The sequence below is a fragment of the Symphalangus syndactylus genome, chromosome 13, assembly GCF_028878055.3.
Source record: "Symphalangus syndactylus isolate Jambi chromosome 13, NHGRI_mSymSyn1-v2.1_pri, whole genome shotgun sequence".
Lineage (NCBI taxonomy): Eukaryota > Metazoa > Chordata > Mammalia > Primates > Hylobatidae > Symphalangus > Symphalangus syndactylus.
Window position 1 is genome coordinate 36,620,445 of NC_072435.2, and position 17,595 is coordinate 36,638,039.

Below are 17,595 nucleotides of genomic sequence, written 5' to 3' on the forward strand. Positions count from 1 at the left end.
CCAGGACCCCCAGGATTGGGGTCCATGTCTGGGAAGACTTGGGTCAGGGGCAGCTCTAGGAAGGCAAGGGTTAAGGGGCCTCTGGTTTGCCCCCCTTTTCCCTAGCTCAGCAGCTGGTTGGAGGGGGAGTTGCTAAGGAGACTCCCATCGCCATGGCGACGGGATTCTCCTGCTTCCCCATTGGCTCCCTGTTAGGCAGGAACCCCTCCCTTCCACAGGTGCCCCTCTAGCTCCTCCTTGGGGGAAATGAGGAGGGAAGCCCCTCTTTCCTCAGGCAGGGAGGGTTATGCTGATCATGACTCCCCAAACCTGGGGACCTCCATCCAGAGCTGGGAGGAGAGGAAAGGCTGACCCCACCCCCCCAGCAGTCTTATAGGGGTTCTGTTGGCTGAGCAGAAAAATAGGAGGGACTCATGGGGTCTTCAGGTGTTCTTGGGAAGGACTGACACCCTCCCCACCACTGTGCTTCCCCCATCATTTCTTCCTTGTTGACTCCTTTACCTTAGTTCAAGAGGATGTTGAACCGTGAGCTCACACACCTGTCAGAAATGAGCAGGTCGGGAAACCAGGTCTCAGAGTACATTTCCACAACATTCCTGGGTGAGTGAGGGGAAACACGTGGGATTGGAGGGGGGACACCTGGGCTAGAGGGGGGGCTGCCCCTGACCCTGGGTCCAGTTGCTCACATTTTCCCAGGGACTCTGACTCTCAACTCCCCAAAGGTCACAGTCACTCTATCCAAGAACCCTCACATTCCTGATGCCTCCAAACTCTGTGGGACCCCCAGCTTCTATAGAACCCAACATTTGAAATCATCTGTGAGCTTAAAACCCTTTTAAACTTTAAAAAGCCTCCAAGCGCCAGGCACGGTGGCTCACATCTGTATTCCCAGCACTTTAGGAGGCCAAGGTGGGTGGATCACCTGAGGACTGGAGTTCTCGACCAGCCTGGCCAACATGGTGAAACCCCATCTCTACTAAAAATACAAATAATTAGCCAGGCATGGTGGTGGGTGCCTGTAATCCCAGCAACTCAGGAGGCTCAGGCAGAAGAATCACTTGAACCCAGGGGGTGGAGGTTGCAGTGAGCCAAGATCGCTCCATTGCACTCCAGCCTAAGCAACAATAGTGAAACTCTGTCTCAAAAAAAAAAAAAAAAAAAAAAAAATTAGCCGGGCATGGTGGTGTGTGCTTGTAATCTCAGCTACTTGGGAGGCTGAGGCAAGATAATCTCTTGAACTCAGGAGGCAGAGGTTGCAGTGAGCCAAGATCATGGCACTGCACTGCATTCCAGCCTGGGCAATAGAGTGAGACTCCGTCTCAAAACAAACAAACAAACAAACACCTCTTTGTTTTAGGCACTCACTTGAACCCGGGAGGCAGAGGTTGCAGTGAGCCGAGATCATGCCACTGCTGCACTCCAGCCTGGGCAACAGAGTGAGACTCTGTCTCAAAAAATCAACAAAAAAAAGCCTCCAAGCTGAAAAGCCTCCTGAACTGAGTATAACCCCAAATTCAATAGAATTTCCAAACTTGGATTGACTCCCTTCCAAACTCAGTAGACACGTCCAACTCAAGAGAGATGCCCAAATTCAGTACAGTTCTCAAACTGAAGGGAAGTTCTGTGCTTCCGAGTCCACAAAAGGCCCCCAAACTTTAGCAAACCTCCAAACTGGAAAACCCCCCAAATTCAATAGGGTCTCCAAACTTGGTATGACCCCCCCAATTCAGTAGACTCCCAAAATGTTAGAACCCTAATCTCTAGAAGATTATCAAGCTTAAGAACCTGTAAGAGGCAGGAAGAGGCAGCTCATGCCTATAATCCCAGGACTTTGGGAGGCTGAGGCAAGAGGATCGCTTGAGCCCAGGAGTTCAAGACCAGCCTGGGCAACATAGTGAGAACCTGTCTCTACAAAAAAATTAAAAACTAGGCCGGGTGCAGTGGCTCACGTTTGTAATCCTAGCACTTTGGAAGGCCGAGGTGGGCAGATCATGAGATCAGGAGTTCAAGACCAGCCTGACCAACATGGTGAAACGCCGTCTCTACTAAAAATACAAAAATTAGCCAGGCATGTTGGCACACGCCTGTAATCTCAGCTACTCAGGAGGCTGAGACAGGAGAATTGCTTCAGCCTGGGAGATGGAGGTTGCAGTGAGCTGAGATCGCGTCACTACACTCCAGCCTGGGTGACAGAGTGAGACTCCATCTCAAAAAAATAAAAATAATAAAAATAAACAAAATAAAAAGCTAGTCAGGCATGGTGGCGTGTGCCTGTGGTCCCAGCTACTTGGGAGGCTGAGGCAGGAGGATCACTTGAGCCCAGGAGTTCGAGGCTGCAGTGAGACATGATTGCACCACTGCACTCCAGCCTGAGTGACAGAGCTGAGATCCTGTCTCAAAAAAACAAACACCTGTAAGATTCCTAATTCAATGGAACCCCAAATGCACCAGAATACCCCAGATTCACTAGAACCCTTAAGTTCATGGGTACCTCAAAACCCTCAAGCTAAAGATGTCCCCCCAAACTCAGGATAATTTAATCCTCGCAGTTTATCACCACACCCCAAAGGCCCCCAAATTCAGGAACCGCCCAGACAAGCTCAAGAAAAGTGTTGGGGCTGGGCACGGTGGCTTATGCCTGTTGTAATTACAGCACTTTGGGAGGCCGAGGCAGGTGGATCACTTGAGGTCAGGAGTTCAAGACCAGTCTGGCCAACATGATGAAACCCCATCTCTACTAAAAATATAAAAATTAGCCGGGCATGGTGGCGGGTGCCTGTAATCCCAGCTACTCGGGAGGCTGAGGTAGGAAAATCACTTGAACCCAGGAGGTGGAGGCTGCAGTGAGCCAGAGATCATGCCACTGCACTCCAGCCTCGGCGACAGAGACTCTGTCTCAAGAGAAAAAGTGTTCGGAGTTTCCTGTGCTCCCACCAGTGAGGGTGTGTCTCTGAGTTCTGAGGATCCACCCAATGGGAGCATAACATGCAAATGACCCGTATTAGGCCTTTTCATTGACTAGCTAGCTCCAGGTCACAATGGATGACCTTGGCTGAGCTCTGGAAGCCGCTGAAAGCTCAGGAAAAGGCTCCTGGGGCTGTTCCCCAGGCAGGCTGGTGCCAAGGTGGGTGGGGGAGGGGGGGGCAGGGACATGGAGCCGGAGACCACCCTTCCCTCTTTCTTCCCAGTGATGCCAACCCCCCACACCAGCATTCTTGGCCCCCATGCCAGGGTCTTCCCCACCCAAAAAGGTTCCCTGGGTGTTTGGGGTAGGCAGCGGCTCTCCCTGGCATCCCCACCTCCCTTCCTGACTTCCCACACCACTCGCCATCCAAATCTGATGATCAGACTGGGCCCATCCCAGAGCCCTGGGCCCCCACTCCAGCCCACCACCTCCCGGAAGATTTCCCACATCCCCTCTGGTTTCCTGACTCTGAGTAGCCAGCAGCATCACAGCTGGAAGGGTTCTGCCCTTTCAGGTGAGCCTTCCCCGTATGTGGTAGAGGGCTGAAGGATATGGGAGCCTCCAGGGGTGGAGGGGGTGTTCACACTTGTTCCCACTCCCCATCTTCTGCAGACAAACAGAATGAAGTGGAGATCCCATCACCCACGATGAAGGAACGAGAAAAACAGCAAGCGCCGCGACCAAGACCCTCCCAGCCGCCCCCGCCCCCTGTACCACACTTACAGCCCATGTCCCAAATCACAGGGGTGAAAAAGTTGATGCATAGTAACAGCCTGAACAACTCTAACATTCCCCGATTTGGGGTGAAGACCGATCAAGAAGAGCTCCTGGCCCAAGTGGGTGGGGGCTCAGTAGGGGCAGGGCTGGAGGGGGTGGTCTCCTCGGACCCTGAGAAGGACTGGGCATTGGGTTATGTCTTAGGCCAGGTTTCCTAGAAGCAGAGCCTGAGATGAGGGTTTGAGCCCATCTTGAGGCAAGCATGCTCGCTCGTTGTACCTCTGTATCATTCATTGCTTGGAGGCCATCCCCAGGGGTGGAAGTATCACCTCTTCCCTGTAGCTCCTGTTGGGACTAATCTTCTGGAAAAGCAGGCAGCTCTGAGCCTTAGCAGGCAACACTCCCAGCTGCAGGGGGATTGGTGTACACACCAGTGACGCTGATCCAGACTGTGCCCCCATAGTGTCCCCAACAGTCCAGACGGGGGTTTCACTTCTAGCTCTTCCAAGGGACAGCGGCAGTGGAAGTGATCCATCTTTGGTGACTCACTCAGCTGAGGCTTATTGTAACCCTCTTTGAGCCACCTCCTCCAGTGAATCTTCCATTCAGTCACCTGGCATTTAGTTATTTATTTTTAGTTATTTATTTATTTTGAGATGGAGTCTCGCTCTGTCGCCCAGGCTGGAGTGCAGTAGTGTGATCTCGGCTCACAGCAACCTCCACCTCCTGGGTTCAAGCGATTCTCCTGCCTCACCCTCCTGACTAGCTGGGACTAAAGGCGTGTGCCACCAAACCTGGCTAATTTTTGTATTTTTAGTAGAAATGGGGTTTCACCATGTTGACCAGGCTGGTCTCAAACTCCTGGCCTCAAGTAATCCACCCGCCTTAGCCTCACAAAGTGCTGGGATTGCAGGCGTGAGCCACTGCAGCCAGCCAACTGGTGTTTATTAAGCAGCTACTACGTGCTGGCCCTTTTCTGGATTCTGGAGAGACATGGAAAATAAGCCCTTCTTCCTTTCTCCCCTGGGGCTCGTAAACAGCTTAGCTAAGAGGCTGAGATGTGCTGGGGGCCAGTTGTGCTGGGTTCCCATCCTAGCTTTGCCACTTATGAGCTGCATGATCTTGGAGAAGTCACATCGCTTCTCTGAGCCTTGGTGCCTTCACCTGCCAAATGAGATCAAGTGCTTAGAGCAATACTTGGCAGATCATAAGTGCTCAAAAGACAGTGGCTGTGATTGCTTTTGTTATTTTGCAGCCCAGTAGGACCAGGGCAGTACATTCTGTGCTGTTGAACCTGTCACCCACTGGGTGAGCAATAATGGTGCTTCCTTCAGACCAAGGCTTCAAACTCCTAGGATATATTCTCCAGAGCCCTGAGTCTTACAGGCTACTGACCTCTGGCCTCCATCTCCACCAGGAACTGGAGAATCTGAACAAGTGGGGCCTGAACATCTTTTGCGTGTCAGATTACGCCGGAGGCCGCTCGCTCACCTGCATCATGTACATGATATTCCAGGTGATGGGGACAGCCGGGAATGGACCCGGGTGAGGGGCTCAGAGCGGGGCGCTGGGGGCCGGCGGAGGTCACCACCCTGCCCTGCCTGCTCTCAGGAGCGGGACCTGCTGAAGAAATTCCGCATCCCTGTGGACACGATGGTGACATACATGCTGACGTTGGAGGATCACTACCACGCTGACGTGGCCTACCATAACAGCCTGCACGCAGCCGACGTGCTGCAGTCCACCCACGTACTGCTGGCCACGCCTGCGCTAGATGTGAGTGACTGCCCTGTCTCCCCGTCCCCGTCTCTCTTTGTGACTGCCTCTTCAGCCTCCTGTGTGTCTCTCTGACCCTGTGTCTCTGACCTCCATCTCTCTTTGACCCCACTTCTCTCTCTTTTTTTTTTTTTTTTTTTTGAGATGGAGTCTCGCTCTGCCGCCCAGGCTAGTGTGCAGTGGCACGATCTCGGCTCACTGCAACCTCCGCCTCCTGGGTTCAAGCGATTCTCCTGCCTCAGCCTCCTGAGTAGCTGGGACTACAGGCGCCCACCACCACACCTGGCTAAGTTTTTATAATATTTTTAGTAGAGATGGGGTTTCGCCAAGTTGGACAGGCTGGTCTCAAACTCCCGACCTCATGATCCACCCACCTTGGCCTCCCAAAGTGCTGGGAGTAGAGGCATGAGCCACTGTGCCCGGCCAAAACTCTTATTTATTAAAAAAAAAATGTTTTAGGCCAGGTGCGGTGGCTCATGCCTGTAATCCCAGCACTTTGGGAGGCCAAGATGGGTGGATCATCTGAGGTCGGGAGTTCAAGACTAGCCTGACCAACATGGTGAAACCCTGTCTCTACTAAAAATATAAAAATTAGCCGGGCGTGGTGGGGCATGCCTGTAATCCCAGCTACTCCAGAGGCTGAGGCAGGAGAATCGCTGGAACCCAGTAGGTGGAGGTTGCAGTGAGCCAAGATTGCGCCACTGCACTCCAGCCTGGGCAACAAAGTGAGACTCCATCTCAAAAAAAATAAAACAAAATAAAAATTGGGGAGGGCCAGGCATGGTGCCTCACACCTGTAATCCCAGTACTTTGGGAGGCTGAGGCAGGTGAATCACCTGAGGTCAGAAATGGCCAACATGGCGAAACCCTTGTCTCTACAAAAAATATTTAAAAAATCAGCCGGGCGTGGTGGTGGGAGCCTGTAATCCCAGCTACTCGGGAGGTTGAACCAGGAGAGTTGCTCGAACCCGGGATGGGGAAGTTGCAGTGAGCCAAGATCGTGCCATTCCAACCTGGGCAACAAGAGCAGAACTCTGTCTCAAAAAAAAAAAAAAAAAAATTAAATTTGAGACAGGGCCTTGCTATGTTGCCCAGGATGGCCTTAAACTCCTGGCCTTGAAGTCCTAGGCTCAAGTGATCCTCCTATCTCAGCCTCCTAAGTAGCTGAGACAACAGGCGCTCACCACCATGCATAGCTTCAACTCTGTTATTCTAACATCCGTCTCTGTGCTCCCAGGCAGTGTTCACAGACCTGGAGATTCTTGCCGCCCTCTTTGCGGCTGCCATCCACGATGTGGATCACCCTGGGGTCTCCAACCAGTTCCTCATCAATACCAGTGAGTGGCCCTCGCCAGGGGCGGGGTTTGCTGAGTTGGAGGCCGTGTTGGCCAGGCTGGGGGCGGAACTGACTAGGCTGAAGGCGGGGCTGGCTGGCCTGGGGGCGGGGCTGGCTGGGCTGTAAAGGGGATGGCCGGGCAGGAGGCGGGGCTGGGGGCGGGGCTTGCTGGGCTGGAAAGGGGATGGCCGGGCTAGGGTAGAGCTGACTGGGCTGGAGGCGAGGCTGGCCGAGCTGGGGAGGGGTTAGCTAGTTGGGGGCGGAGCTGGCCCTCCTGCGGTTGGGGCTGCACACGTGGGCCCTCCCCTGACCTCCGGGTTGGGCTGCAGATTCGGAGCTGGCGCTCATGTACAACGATGAGTCGGTGCTCGAGAATCACCACCTGGCCGTGGGCTTCAAGCTGCTGCAGGAGGACAACTGCGACATCTTCCAGAACCTCAGCAAGCGCCAGCGGCAGAGCCTACGCAAGATGGTCATCGACATGGTGGGCGGGGCTGGGGCGGGACGGAGCGGGAAAGGAAGCCCCTTAGGAGTCGAGGGCTTTGGGGAGGAGTGGGTCTGAGTCCCAGAGGAACCCCCAACCTGGACAGAGCGGGCGGCTTCTACCTGGTGAAAACTTCAGAGGCCCGGGTCATTCTGGGGGGCGGGTGTCAGCGGCCCCAGTGACCCCCCCTTGCCTGCAGGTGCTGGCCACGGACATGTCCAAGCACATGACCCTCCTGGCTGACCTGAAGACCATGGTGGAGACCAAGAAAGTGACCAGCTCAGGGGTCCTCCTGCTGGATAACTACTCCGACCGCATCCAGGTGCCCCCACGCCCCATCATTTAAGGAGGGGGGACACTCCCCCAGCCACACCTTTAGGTCTGGGTAGCTAACTGCCCCTTCCTCAGCCTCTTTCTCCCAAGTGGCCCATCTTCCTGTGTCTTTCTGTTTTTTTGTTTGTTTGTTTGTTTTTGAGACGGAGTCTTGCTCTTGTTGCCCAGGCTGGAATGCAATGGCGCCATCTTGGCTCACTGCAACCTCCGCCTCATGCCTCCCGCCTCCCGCCTCCCGCCTCCCGGGTTCAAGCGATTCTTCTGTCTCAGCCTCCCGAGTAGCTGGGACCACAGGCATGCGCCACCATGCCCAGCTAATTTTGTACTTTTAGTAGAGACAGGGTTTCTCCATGTCTGTCAGGCTGGTCTCGAACTCCCGACCTCAGGTGATCCCCCCCGCCTTGGCCTCCCAAAGTGCTGGGATTACAGGCGTGAGCCACCGCGCCCACCCCTCTTTTTTAAAATTTATTTTTATTTACTTCGTATGTTTAAAGGAGAGTTGGGGTCTCACTATGTCACCCAGTCTGGTCTCAAACTCCTGAGCTGAAGTTATCCTCCTGTCTTGGCCTGCCAAAGTGCTGGGATAGCTGGCGTGAGCCACCACACCTGACCTCTTTCTTTTTCTGTCTGTCCCCTTCTCTGTCTTCACTTTCCAATCCCATCTCTCCCACCATTTCCTCCTATTTCCCCCAATTCCTCCTTTCTTCTCATTAACCCCTTCCAGGTCCCCTGTCCCTCTCCCTAACCATCTTCTCTTCCCTCACCCCCCTTCCGACTCCTCCCATATTTTCTCCATCTCCCACATACCTCTCCCTGTTACCTCCTCTGTTCTCTCTTCTCCCCGCCTCCTCTCCCTACTCCCTACTCCCTCCCTCCCCAGGTGGGAGATAAGAAAGCCTGAAAGCTGGGTGTGGTGGCTCACGCCTATAATCTCAACTACTCCAGAGGCTGAGGCAGGAGGACTGTTTGAGGCAGGAGTTTGAGACCAGCCAGAGCAACATTGCAAGATCCTCTTTTCCTTTCCTTTCCTTTACTGTCCTGTCCTGTCCTGTCCTTTCCTTCTTCTTTCTCTTTCTTCTTTTCTGTTTTTGTTTTTTTTTGTTTTGTTTTGTTTTTCTGAGATCGGGTCTCTCTGTCACCCAGGCTAGAGGGCACGGATCTTGGTTCCCTGCAAACTCCGCCTCCTGGGCTCAAGCAATTCTCCTGCCTCAGCCTCTAGAGTAGCTGGGATTACAGGTGCCTACCATCAGACCTGGCTAATTTTTGTATTTTTAGTAGACATGGGGTTTCGCCATCTTGGCCAGGCTGATCTCAAACTCCTGACCTCAAGTGATCTGCCCACCTTGGCCTCCCAAAGTGCTGTGATTACAGACGTGAGCCACTGCGCCCAGTCCCATTCTTTTTCTTTTCTTTTTTTTTCTGAGATGGAGTCTCACTCTGTCGCCTAGGCTGGAGGGCAGTGGCTTGATCTCGGCTCACTGCAACCTCCGCCTCCTGGGTTCAAGCAATTTTCCTGCCTCATCCCCACTATAGCTGGGATTACAGGCATGCGCCACCATGCCTGGCTAATTTTTTTGTATTTTTAGTAGTGAAAGAGTTTCACCATGTTGGCCAGGCTGGTCTTGAACTCCTGACCTCATCATGATCCACCCACCTCGGCATCCCAAAGTGCTGGGATTACAGGCGTGAGCCACTGCGCCCAGCCCCCATTTCTTAAAAAAGAAAGAATGCCTGAGGTCTCAGACTGGGACAGAGGCATAGCCTCTGAAGTCTCCCCTGTGCCCCAAACCCATGCAGGTCCTCCGGAACATGGTGCACTGTGCAGACCTCAGCAACCCCACCAAGCCACTGGAGCTGTACCGCCAGTGGACAGACCGCATCATGGCTGAGTTCTTCCAGCAGGGTGACCGTGAGCGCGAGCGTGGCATGGAAATCAGCCCCATGTGTGACAAGCACACTGCCTCCGTGGAGAAGTCTCAGGTACAGGCTCGGGGCACTGATGGACGGGGACAGGGTGGGTCTCCCCAGCCCATCTTGGCCTGAAGTTCTGAGTCCCAGGAGCTCCTCCTCTGCCTTTCCACAATGCCAAGTTGTCCTGTTTTTTTTTTTTTTTTTTTTTTTGAGACGGAGTCTCGCTCTGTCGCCCAGGCTGGAGTGCAGTGGCGCAATCTCGGCTCACTGCAAGCTCCGCCTCCTGGGTTCACGCCATTCTCCTGCCTCAGCCTCTCCTTGTAGCTGGGACTACAGGCGCCCGCCACCAGGCCCGGCTAATTTTTTTTTGTATTTTTTAGTAGAGACGGGGTTTCACCGTGGTCTCGATCTCCTGACCTCGTGATCCGCCCACCTCGGCCTCCCAAAGTGCTGGGATTACAAGCGTGAGCCACCGCGCCCGGCCTGTTTTTTGTTTTGTTTTGTTTTTTTGTTTTTTTTGTTTTTTTTTTTTTTTTGAGACGGAGTCTTGCTCTTTCACCCAGGCTGGAGTGCAGTGGCGCAATCTCGGCTCACTGCAAGCTCCGCGTCCCGGGTTCACGCCATTCTCCTGCCTCAGCCTCTCCGAGTAGCTGGGACTACAGGCGCCCGCCACCACGCCCGGCTAATTTTTTTTTGTATTTTTTAGTAGAGACGGGGTTTCACCGTGGTCTCGATCTCCTGACCTTGTGATCCGCCCGCCTCGGCCTCCCAAAGTGCTGGGATTACAAGCGTGAGCCACCGCGCCCGGCTTTTGTTTTGTTTTGTTTTTGAGACGGAGTCTCATTCTATTGCCCAGGCTGGAGTACAATGGCACGATCTCAGCTCACTGCAACCTCTGCCTCTCGGGTTCAGGTGATTCTCCTGCCTCAGCCTCCCAAGTAGCTGGGATTACAGGCATGCACCACCATGCCTGGCTAATTTTTGTATTTTTAGTAGAGATGGGGTTTCACCATGTTGGCCAGGCTGGTCTTGAACTCTTGACCTCGTGATCCACCCACCTCAGCCTCCTAAAATGCCAGGATTACAAGCGTGAGCCACCGCGCCCAGCCTCCTGTTTTTCTTTTATTTATGTTTTATTTATTTATTTTGAGACCAGGTCTTGCACTGTTGCCCAGGGTGGCATGCAGTAGTGTGATCATAGCTCACTGCAGCCTTGAATTCCTGGGCTCAAGCGATCCTCCTGCCTCAGCCTCCAGAGTAGCTGGGAATACAGGCGCACACCGCCACACCTGGCTAATTTTTAAAAATTTTTTGTTGAGATAGGGGTTTGCTGTGTTGCCAGTCTTGTCTTGAACTCCTGGGCTCAAACCTTGGCCTCCCAAAGTGCTGGGATATAGGGTGAGTCATCATACCCGGCCTTGTTTTCATTTTTCTTTTTCTTTTTTTTCTGAGACAGGGTCTCATTGTGCCACCCAGGCTGGAGTACAGGGGCGTGATCTTGGCTCACTGCAACCTCCACCTCCTGGGCTAAAATGATCCTCCACCCCCGCCTCCAGGGTAACTGGGACTACAGGCATGCACCACCACACTCAGCTAATTTTGTATTTTTCATAGAGACAGGGTTTTGTCATGTTGCCCAGGTTGTTCTCGAACTCCTGGGCTCACTCAATCTGCCTCCCTCAGCCTCCCAAAGTGCTGGAATTACAGGGGTGAGCCACCCTGCCTGGCCCCTCCCCACTTTATATCCTCCCTGGTGAAACCCAACCATCTGAGTTTGATGTCTCTGCCCGTCCAGACCTGGGTTTTTAGGCCTCAGCACTGTTGACATTTGGGTGGTCATTTTTTGTGCTAGGAGCTACCCTGGGTATTACAGGATTCTTAGCAGAATCCCTGGTCTCTACCCACTAGATGCCAGAAGCATCCCCCTGCTCATTTTTTTTTTTTTTTTTTTTTTTTTGAGACAGAGTTTCGCTCTTGTTGCCCAGGCTGGAGTACAGTGGTGCAATCTCAGCTCACTGCAACCTCCACCTCCCGGGTTCAAGTAATTCTCCTGCCTCAGCCTCCCAAGAAGCTGGAATTACAGGCATGCACCACCACGCCCGGCTGATTTTGTATTTTTAGTAGAGACGGGGTTTCTCCATGTTGGTCAGGCTAGTCTCGAACTCCCGACCTCAGGTGATCCGCACACCTCGGCCTCCCAAAGTGCTGGGATTACAGGCATAAGCCACCATGCCCGGCCTCCCCCTGCTCATTTGTAAAGACCAAAAATGTCTCCAGACATTGCCAAATGTCCCCTAGGAGTACAAAATCACTCACACACACACCCCATGGAAAACTAATGTTATACACTTTATAATGTAGTTATTATGGGCCGGGCGCGGTGGCTCATGCTTGTAATCCCAGCACTTTGGGAGGCCGAGGCGGGCGGATCACGAGGTCAGGAGATCGAGACCATGGTGAAACCCCGTCTCTACTAAAAAATACAAAAAAAAAAATTAGCCGGGCGTGGTGGCAGGCGCCTGTAGTCCCAGCTACTCGGAGAGGCTGAGGCAGGAGAATGGCGTGAACCCGGGAGGAGGAGCTTGCAGTGAGCCGAGATTGTGCCACTGCGCTCCAGCCTGGGTGACAGAGCGAGACTCCGTCTCAAAAAAAAAAAAAATAATAATAATGTAGTTATTATGTTCATAGGCAACTTCCTAGCAATAGTTTGTGGACTTAGCTTTTTTTTTTTTTTTTTTTTTTTGAGATGAAGTCTTGCTCTTGTCCCCCAGGCTAGAGTGCAATGGCGCAATCTTGGCTCACTGCAACCTCTGCCTCCCGGGTTCGAGCGATTCTCCTGCCTCACCCTCCTGAGTAGCTGGGATTACATGTGCCCGCCACCATGCCCCGCTAATTTTTGTATTTTTAGTAAAGACAGGGTTTCACCATGTTGGCCAGGCTGGTCTTGAACTCCAGACATCAGGTGATCCACCCACCTCGGCCTCCCAAAGTGCTGGGATTACAGGCGTGAGCCACCACATCTGGCCTACTTTTTTTTTTTTCCGAGATGGAGTCTCGCTCTGATGCCTAGGCTGGAGTGCAATGGCACAATCTTGGCTCACTGCAACTTCCGCCTCCCGGGTTCAAGCAGTTCTCCCTGCCTCAGCCTCCCGAGTAGCTGGAATTGCATTTAGCTTTTTAAAAAATAGGCCAGGTGCAGTGGCTCACGCCTGTAATCCCAGCACTTTGGGAGGCTGAGGTGGGTGGATCACCTGAAGTCAAGAGCTCGAGACCAACCTTGTCAACATGGTGAAACCCCATCTCTACAAAAACAAGCCAGGCATGGTGACATATGTTTGTAGTCCCAGCTACTTTGGAGGCTGAGGCAGGAGAATCGCTTGAACCCAGGAGGCAGAGGTTGCAGTGAGCCGAGATCGCACCCTTGCACTGCAGCCTGGGTGACAGAGTGAGACTGTGTCTTCAAAAAAAAAGAAAAGAAAAACAGAGAAATACATACAGGGTTGGGTACAGTGGCTGTCACCTCTAATCCCAACAGTTTAGGAGGCCAAAATAGGCAGATCGCTTGAGCTCAGGAGTTTGAGACCAGCCAAGGCAATGTGACAAGAACCGGTTTCTACAAAAAATACAGTAATTAACTGAGTGTGGTAACGTGCGCCTTTAGTCCCAGCTACTGGGGAGACTGAGGTGGGAGGATCGCTTGAGCCGGGGAGTTCAAGACTGCAATGAGCTATGATCACACCACTGCACTCCAGCCTGGGTGACAGAGTGAGACACTGTGTCAAAAAAAAAAAATGCTGGGTGCAGTGGCTCACGCCTGTAATCCCAGGACTTTGGGAGGCCAAGGTGGGCTGATCACAAGGTCAGGAGATCTAGACCATCCTGACTAACATGGTGAAACCCCGTCTCTACTAAAAATAGAAAAATTAGCCAGGCACAATGGCGGGCGCCTGTAGTCCCAGCTAATTGGGAGGCTGAGGCAGGAGAATGGCATGAGCCTGGGAGGCAGAGCTTGCAGTGAGCCGAGATCGAGCCACTGCACTCCAGCTTGGGCGACAGAGCCAGACTCCGTCTCAAAAAAAAAAAAAAAATTGTGTGTGTGCATGTGTGTGTGTGTGTGTATAAACTGCATCAATGTATACATTTTTTTGTTTTTGTTTTTGAGATGGAGTCTTGCTCTGTCACCCAGGCTGGAGTGCAGTGGTGCGATCTCAGCTCACTGCAACCTCCGCCTCCCAGGTTCAAGCGATTCTCCTATCTCAGCCTCCCAAGTAGCTGGAACTACAGGCACGCACCACCAGACCCAGCTAATTTTTGTATTTTTGGTAGAGATGCGGTTTCACCATGCTGGCCGGCCTGGTCTCGAACTCCTGACCTCAAATGATCCGACCGCCTCAGCCTCCCAAAGTGCTGGGATTATAGACATGAGCCACCATGCCCGGCCCATAAGCATGTTTTTCATTTCATTAGCTCCTATAATGTGGTGGTATCATCCACCCCACAGGCCGCCCGTTTATACTTTCTTCCCCTCCACCAGGTGGGTTTTATTGACTACATTGTGCACCCATTGTGGGAGACCTGGGCGGACCTTGTCCACCCAGATGCCCAGGAGATCTTGGACACTTTGGAGGACAACCGGGACTGGTACTACAGCGCCATCCGGCAGAGCCCGTCTCCACCACCCGAGGAGGAGTCAAGGGGGCCAGGCCACCCACCCCCGCCTGACAAGTTCCAGTTTGAGCTGACGCTGGAGGAGGAAGAAGAGGAAGAAATATCAATGGCCCAGATACCGTGCACAGCCCAAGAGGCATTGACAGCGCAGGGATTGTCAGGAGCCGAGGAAGCTCTGGATGCAACCATGGCCCGGGAGGCATCCCCGGCCCAGGAGTCAATGGAAGTTATGGCACAGGAAGCATCCCTGGAGGCCGAGCTGGAGGAAGTGTATTTGACACAGCAGGCACAGTCCACAGGCAGTACACCTGTGGCTCAGGATGAGTTCTCGTCCCGGGAGGAGTCCATGGTTGCTGTAAGCCACAGCAGCCCCTCTGCCCTGGCTCTTCAATGCCCCCTTCTCCCTGCCTGGAGGACCCTGTCTGTTTCAGAGCATGCCCCGGGCCTCCCGGGCCTCCCCTCCACGGCGGCCGAGGTGGAGGCCCAACGAGAGCACCAGGCTGCCAAGAGGGCTTGCAGTGCCTGCGCAGGGACATTTGGGGAGGACACATCCACACTCCCAGCTCCTGGTGGGGGGGGGTCAGGTGGAGACCCTACCTGATCCCCAGACCTCTGTCCCTGTTCCCCTCCACTCCTCCCCTCACTCCCCTTCTCCCCCAACCACCTCCTCCGCTGCCTCAAAGACTCTTGGCCCTCCTGAGAAAAAAGAAAACGAAAAGTGGTTTTTTTTTTTTCTCTTTTCTTTTTTTCCCCTTTCCCCCTGCCCCCACCCACGGGGCCTTTTTTTGGAGGTGGGGGCTGGGGAATGAGGGGCTGAGGTCCCGGAAGGGATTTTATTTTTTTGAATTTTAATTGTAACATTTTTAGAAAAAGAACAAAAAAAGAAAAAAAAAAGAAAGAAACACAGCAACTGTAGATGCTCCTGTTCCTGGTTCCCCCTTTCCACCTCCAAACCCCTCCCCTCACCTTCCCCCACCGCCCCCCAAGTTCCAGGCTCAGTCTTCCAGCCGCCTGGGAGTCTCTACCTGGGCCCAAGCAGGTGTAGGGCCTCCTTCTGGGCTTCTGAATTTTGAAGGATTTCTAGAACATGGTCAGGAATAGCCATTCTAGGTGGGGCTGGGGCCAGGGTGGGGAGCAGTCACTGTGGGAGGTCCCAGCTCCGGCACCCGTCTGGTTTGCTGCCTCCTCTCCCCCCTAAAAAAGTCTTCCGCTTGATTTTGCACAATCCCAGCGATACTCCTGGCGATACTGACTAGAAAGGCAGGGAGCTGGGGGAGCTGTTCACTTTAGGATACGGGGGTGGTGTGGAAGGGGGCGTTCACACCGCCAGCCTCAGGCCTGGGATTTGAGGAGGGCCCTAGACCTCCTCCACTCTCCATCCCCTTTCCCTTCCATTTTGGGTTCACTTTGAATTTTCTCCATTTTGGGGGGTGGTGGCTCTGATCCACTCACACCTCCCCCCCACCACCCCACTTCTAGCTGCTTCTCCTCTTGTTTCTGCCTTAATAATTCCCACGGCCACAGGCAAGGGGGTTGCAGCGGCCGCCTGCACCTTGGGTGAGGCATGGCCAGGCGCCCAGAACCCCTATCCTGGCCGCACCCCCCTTTCCAGGGTTCCCCGGACCCCACCTTCCACTCTCTGATCACAGCCCCCCGACCTTTTGCCCTAGAAGGAAGCAATAATGGTGTATACCTTCATTCTCATTCCTGGGCAACCCTTCCTTCCACCCTGGCACCAAAATAATTTCTCCTCCATCCGTACCTTGCCAAGCCTCTCCCTCTCCCCCAGCTAGTCCCTGAGCAATACAGCAGACAGATGCAAGGCCATTTTTCTCCAAGCCATGGGGGACTGTTTGGAAGGAAAGACCCCCTCTCTCCCTCCTCCCCTCGCCCCTCGGCCTGGTTCTGCAGCTGGACCAACCTCATCACCTGCCCCCTACCCAATTCTGAGCACACGGTACTGTAGCCCCCAGTTCCTCCCTAGCCTTCCATCCCTCTGTCCACCCCAGGGGGAAGTAACCCCCCACTCGCACTCCCTTGATGCTGTCTGTACAGGGTTCATATTTTGTAGCGAAAGTCGTTTTTGTCCCAGCCGGCGATCGGAGTGGGCCTTTTCTTTCTTTTTGTTCATTCTTTATCTTTTTTTCTTTTCTTTCTTTCTTTTTTGTACATACTGTAAGGTTGGTTTGTAAATTATTCTATGGAGGCAAAAAGGGAAAATAAAAACTTGCCCTTCCCTGGCTGACCCAGTCGGGAAGGTAGGGAAGGGGGTCTCCCATTGGGAGAGTCTCTGTTCCTGCTGTATTATACAAACTGTACCATAGTCCTGGGAAAAGGGTGGACTCACCGCTGTTGTTTTATGGGAAGTCGTGTCATCCTAGGGGTTGGGGCTGGGCAGAGCCTGTCCCCTCCCCTTTCTCCAGGAGCCAGGGGGTGACTGGAGAGACAGACCCCACCCCCAAGCAGGGCTCCTCTCCCCAGGGTGGGCACAGGACCTCTGTAAGCTGCTTGTGTATTGTCCACTTTGACGATCAGTCATTTGGTCTGTTGATCAATAATCCTTTGATCTTGTCTCCAATTAAACCGAGGCTTTCGCCGATTTTCCTGGCTGATGTGGCTTTATTCCCCACGTTGTTTGTTGAGGTGTCTCCCCGCTGCACCGTCTGCTTGGGTTGGGGAGGGAGTTTCTGTCCCTGCTTGTTCCCCAGCAGACGAATTGTGAAGTAGAGCTTGGACAGAGACATTCCCCAGCCTGAATCGGGTTATAAAATGGAAATTCAAGCCACGCAGGGTTTGTTTTGTTTTGTTTTGTTTTTGAGATGGAGCTTCCCTCTTGTTGCCCAGGATGGAGTGCAATGGTGCCATCTCGGCTCACTGCAACCTCTGCCTCCCGGGTTCAAGCGATTCTCCTGCCTCAGCCTCCCAAGTAGCTAGGATTACAGGCGCCTGCCACCACGTCTGGCTAATTCTTCGTATTTTTTGTAGAGATGGAGTTTCACCATGTTGGTCAGGCTGGTCTGAAACTCCTGACCTCAGGTGATCCACCCGTCTCAACCTCCCAAACTGCTGGGATTACAGGTGTGAGCCATTGCACCCAGCCCCGTGCAGTATTTAAAAGGGAAAAGATGTGGCTGGGCGCGGTGGCTCATGCCTGTAATCCCAGCACGTTGGGAGGCCGAGGCGGGCAGATCATGAGGTCAGGAGTTTGAGACCAACCTGGCCAATATAGTGAAACCCCGTCTCTACTAAAAAATACAAAAATTAGCCGGGCGTGGTGGCACGCGCCTGTAGTCCCGGCTACTTGGGAGGCTGAGGCAGGAGAATAGCTTGAACCCAAGAGGTGGAGGTTGCAGTGAGCTGAGATCACGCCACTGCACTCCAGCCTGGGTGACAGAACGAGACTTT

General features: G+C 53.4%; 1 protein-coding gene across 8 annotated transcripts in view; it reads left to right on the forward strand.

The window, feature by feature from the left end:
* The window catches only part of PDE4A (phosphodiesterase 4A), a 68,880-nt gene extending 52,091 nt beyond the window's left edge, over window positions 1-16,789 (forward strand). For all 8 annotated transcript variants that reach the window (XM_055238500.2, XM_063615998.1, XM_063615999.1 and 5 more), the window contains 9 exons: window positions 507-600; window positions 3,578-3,801; window positions 5,100-5,198; window positions 5,294-5,458; window positions 6,696-6,795; window positions 7,124-7,278; window positions 7,478-7,600; window positions 9,409-9,591; window positions 14,057-16,789. In XM_055238500.2, the coding sequence (XP_055094475.1) occupies window positions 507-600; window positions 3,578-3,801; window positions 5,100-5,198; window positions 5,294-5,458; window positions 6,696-6,795; window positions 7,124-7,278; window positions 7,478-7,600; window positions 9,409-9,591; window positions 14,057-14,791 (1,878 nt within the window). In that variant the 3' untranslated portion in view covers window positions 14,792-16,789. The remainder of the gene's footprint in view (window positions 1-506; window positions 601-3,577; window positions 3,802-5,099; window positions 5,199-5,293; window positions 5,459-6,695; window positions 6,796-7,123; window positions 7,279-7,477; window positions 7,601-9,408; window positions 9,592-14,056) is intronic.
* Window positions 16,790-17,595: the final 806 nt, after the last annotated feature.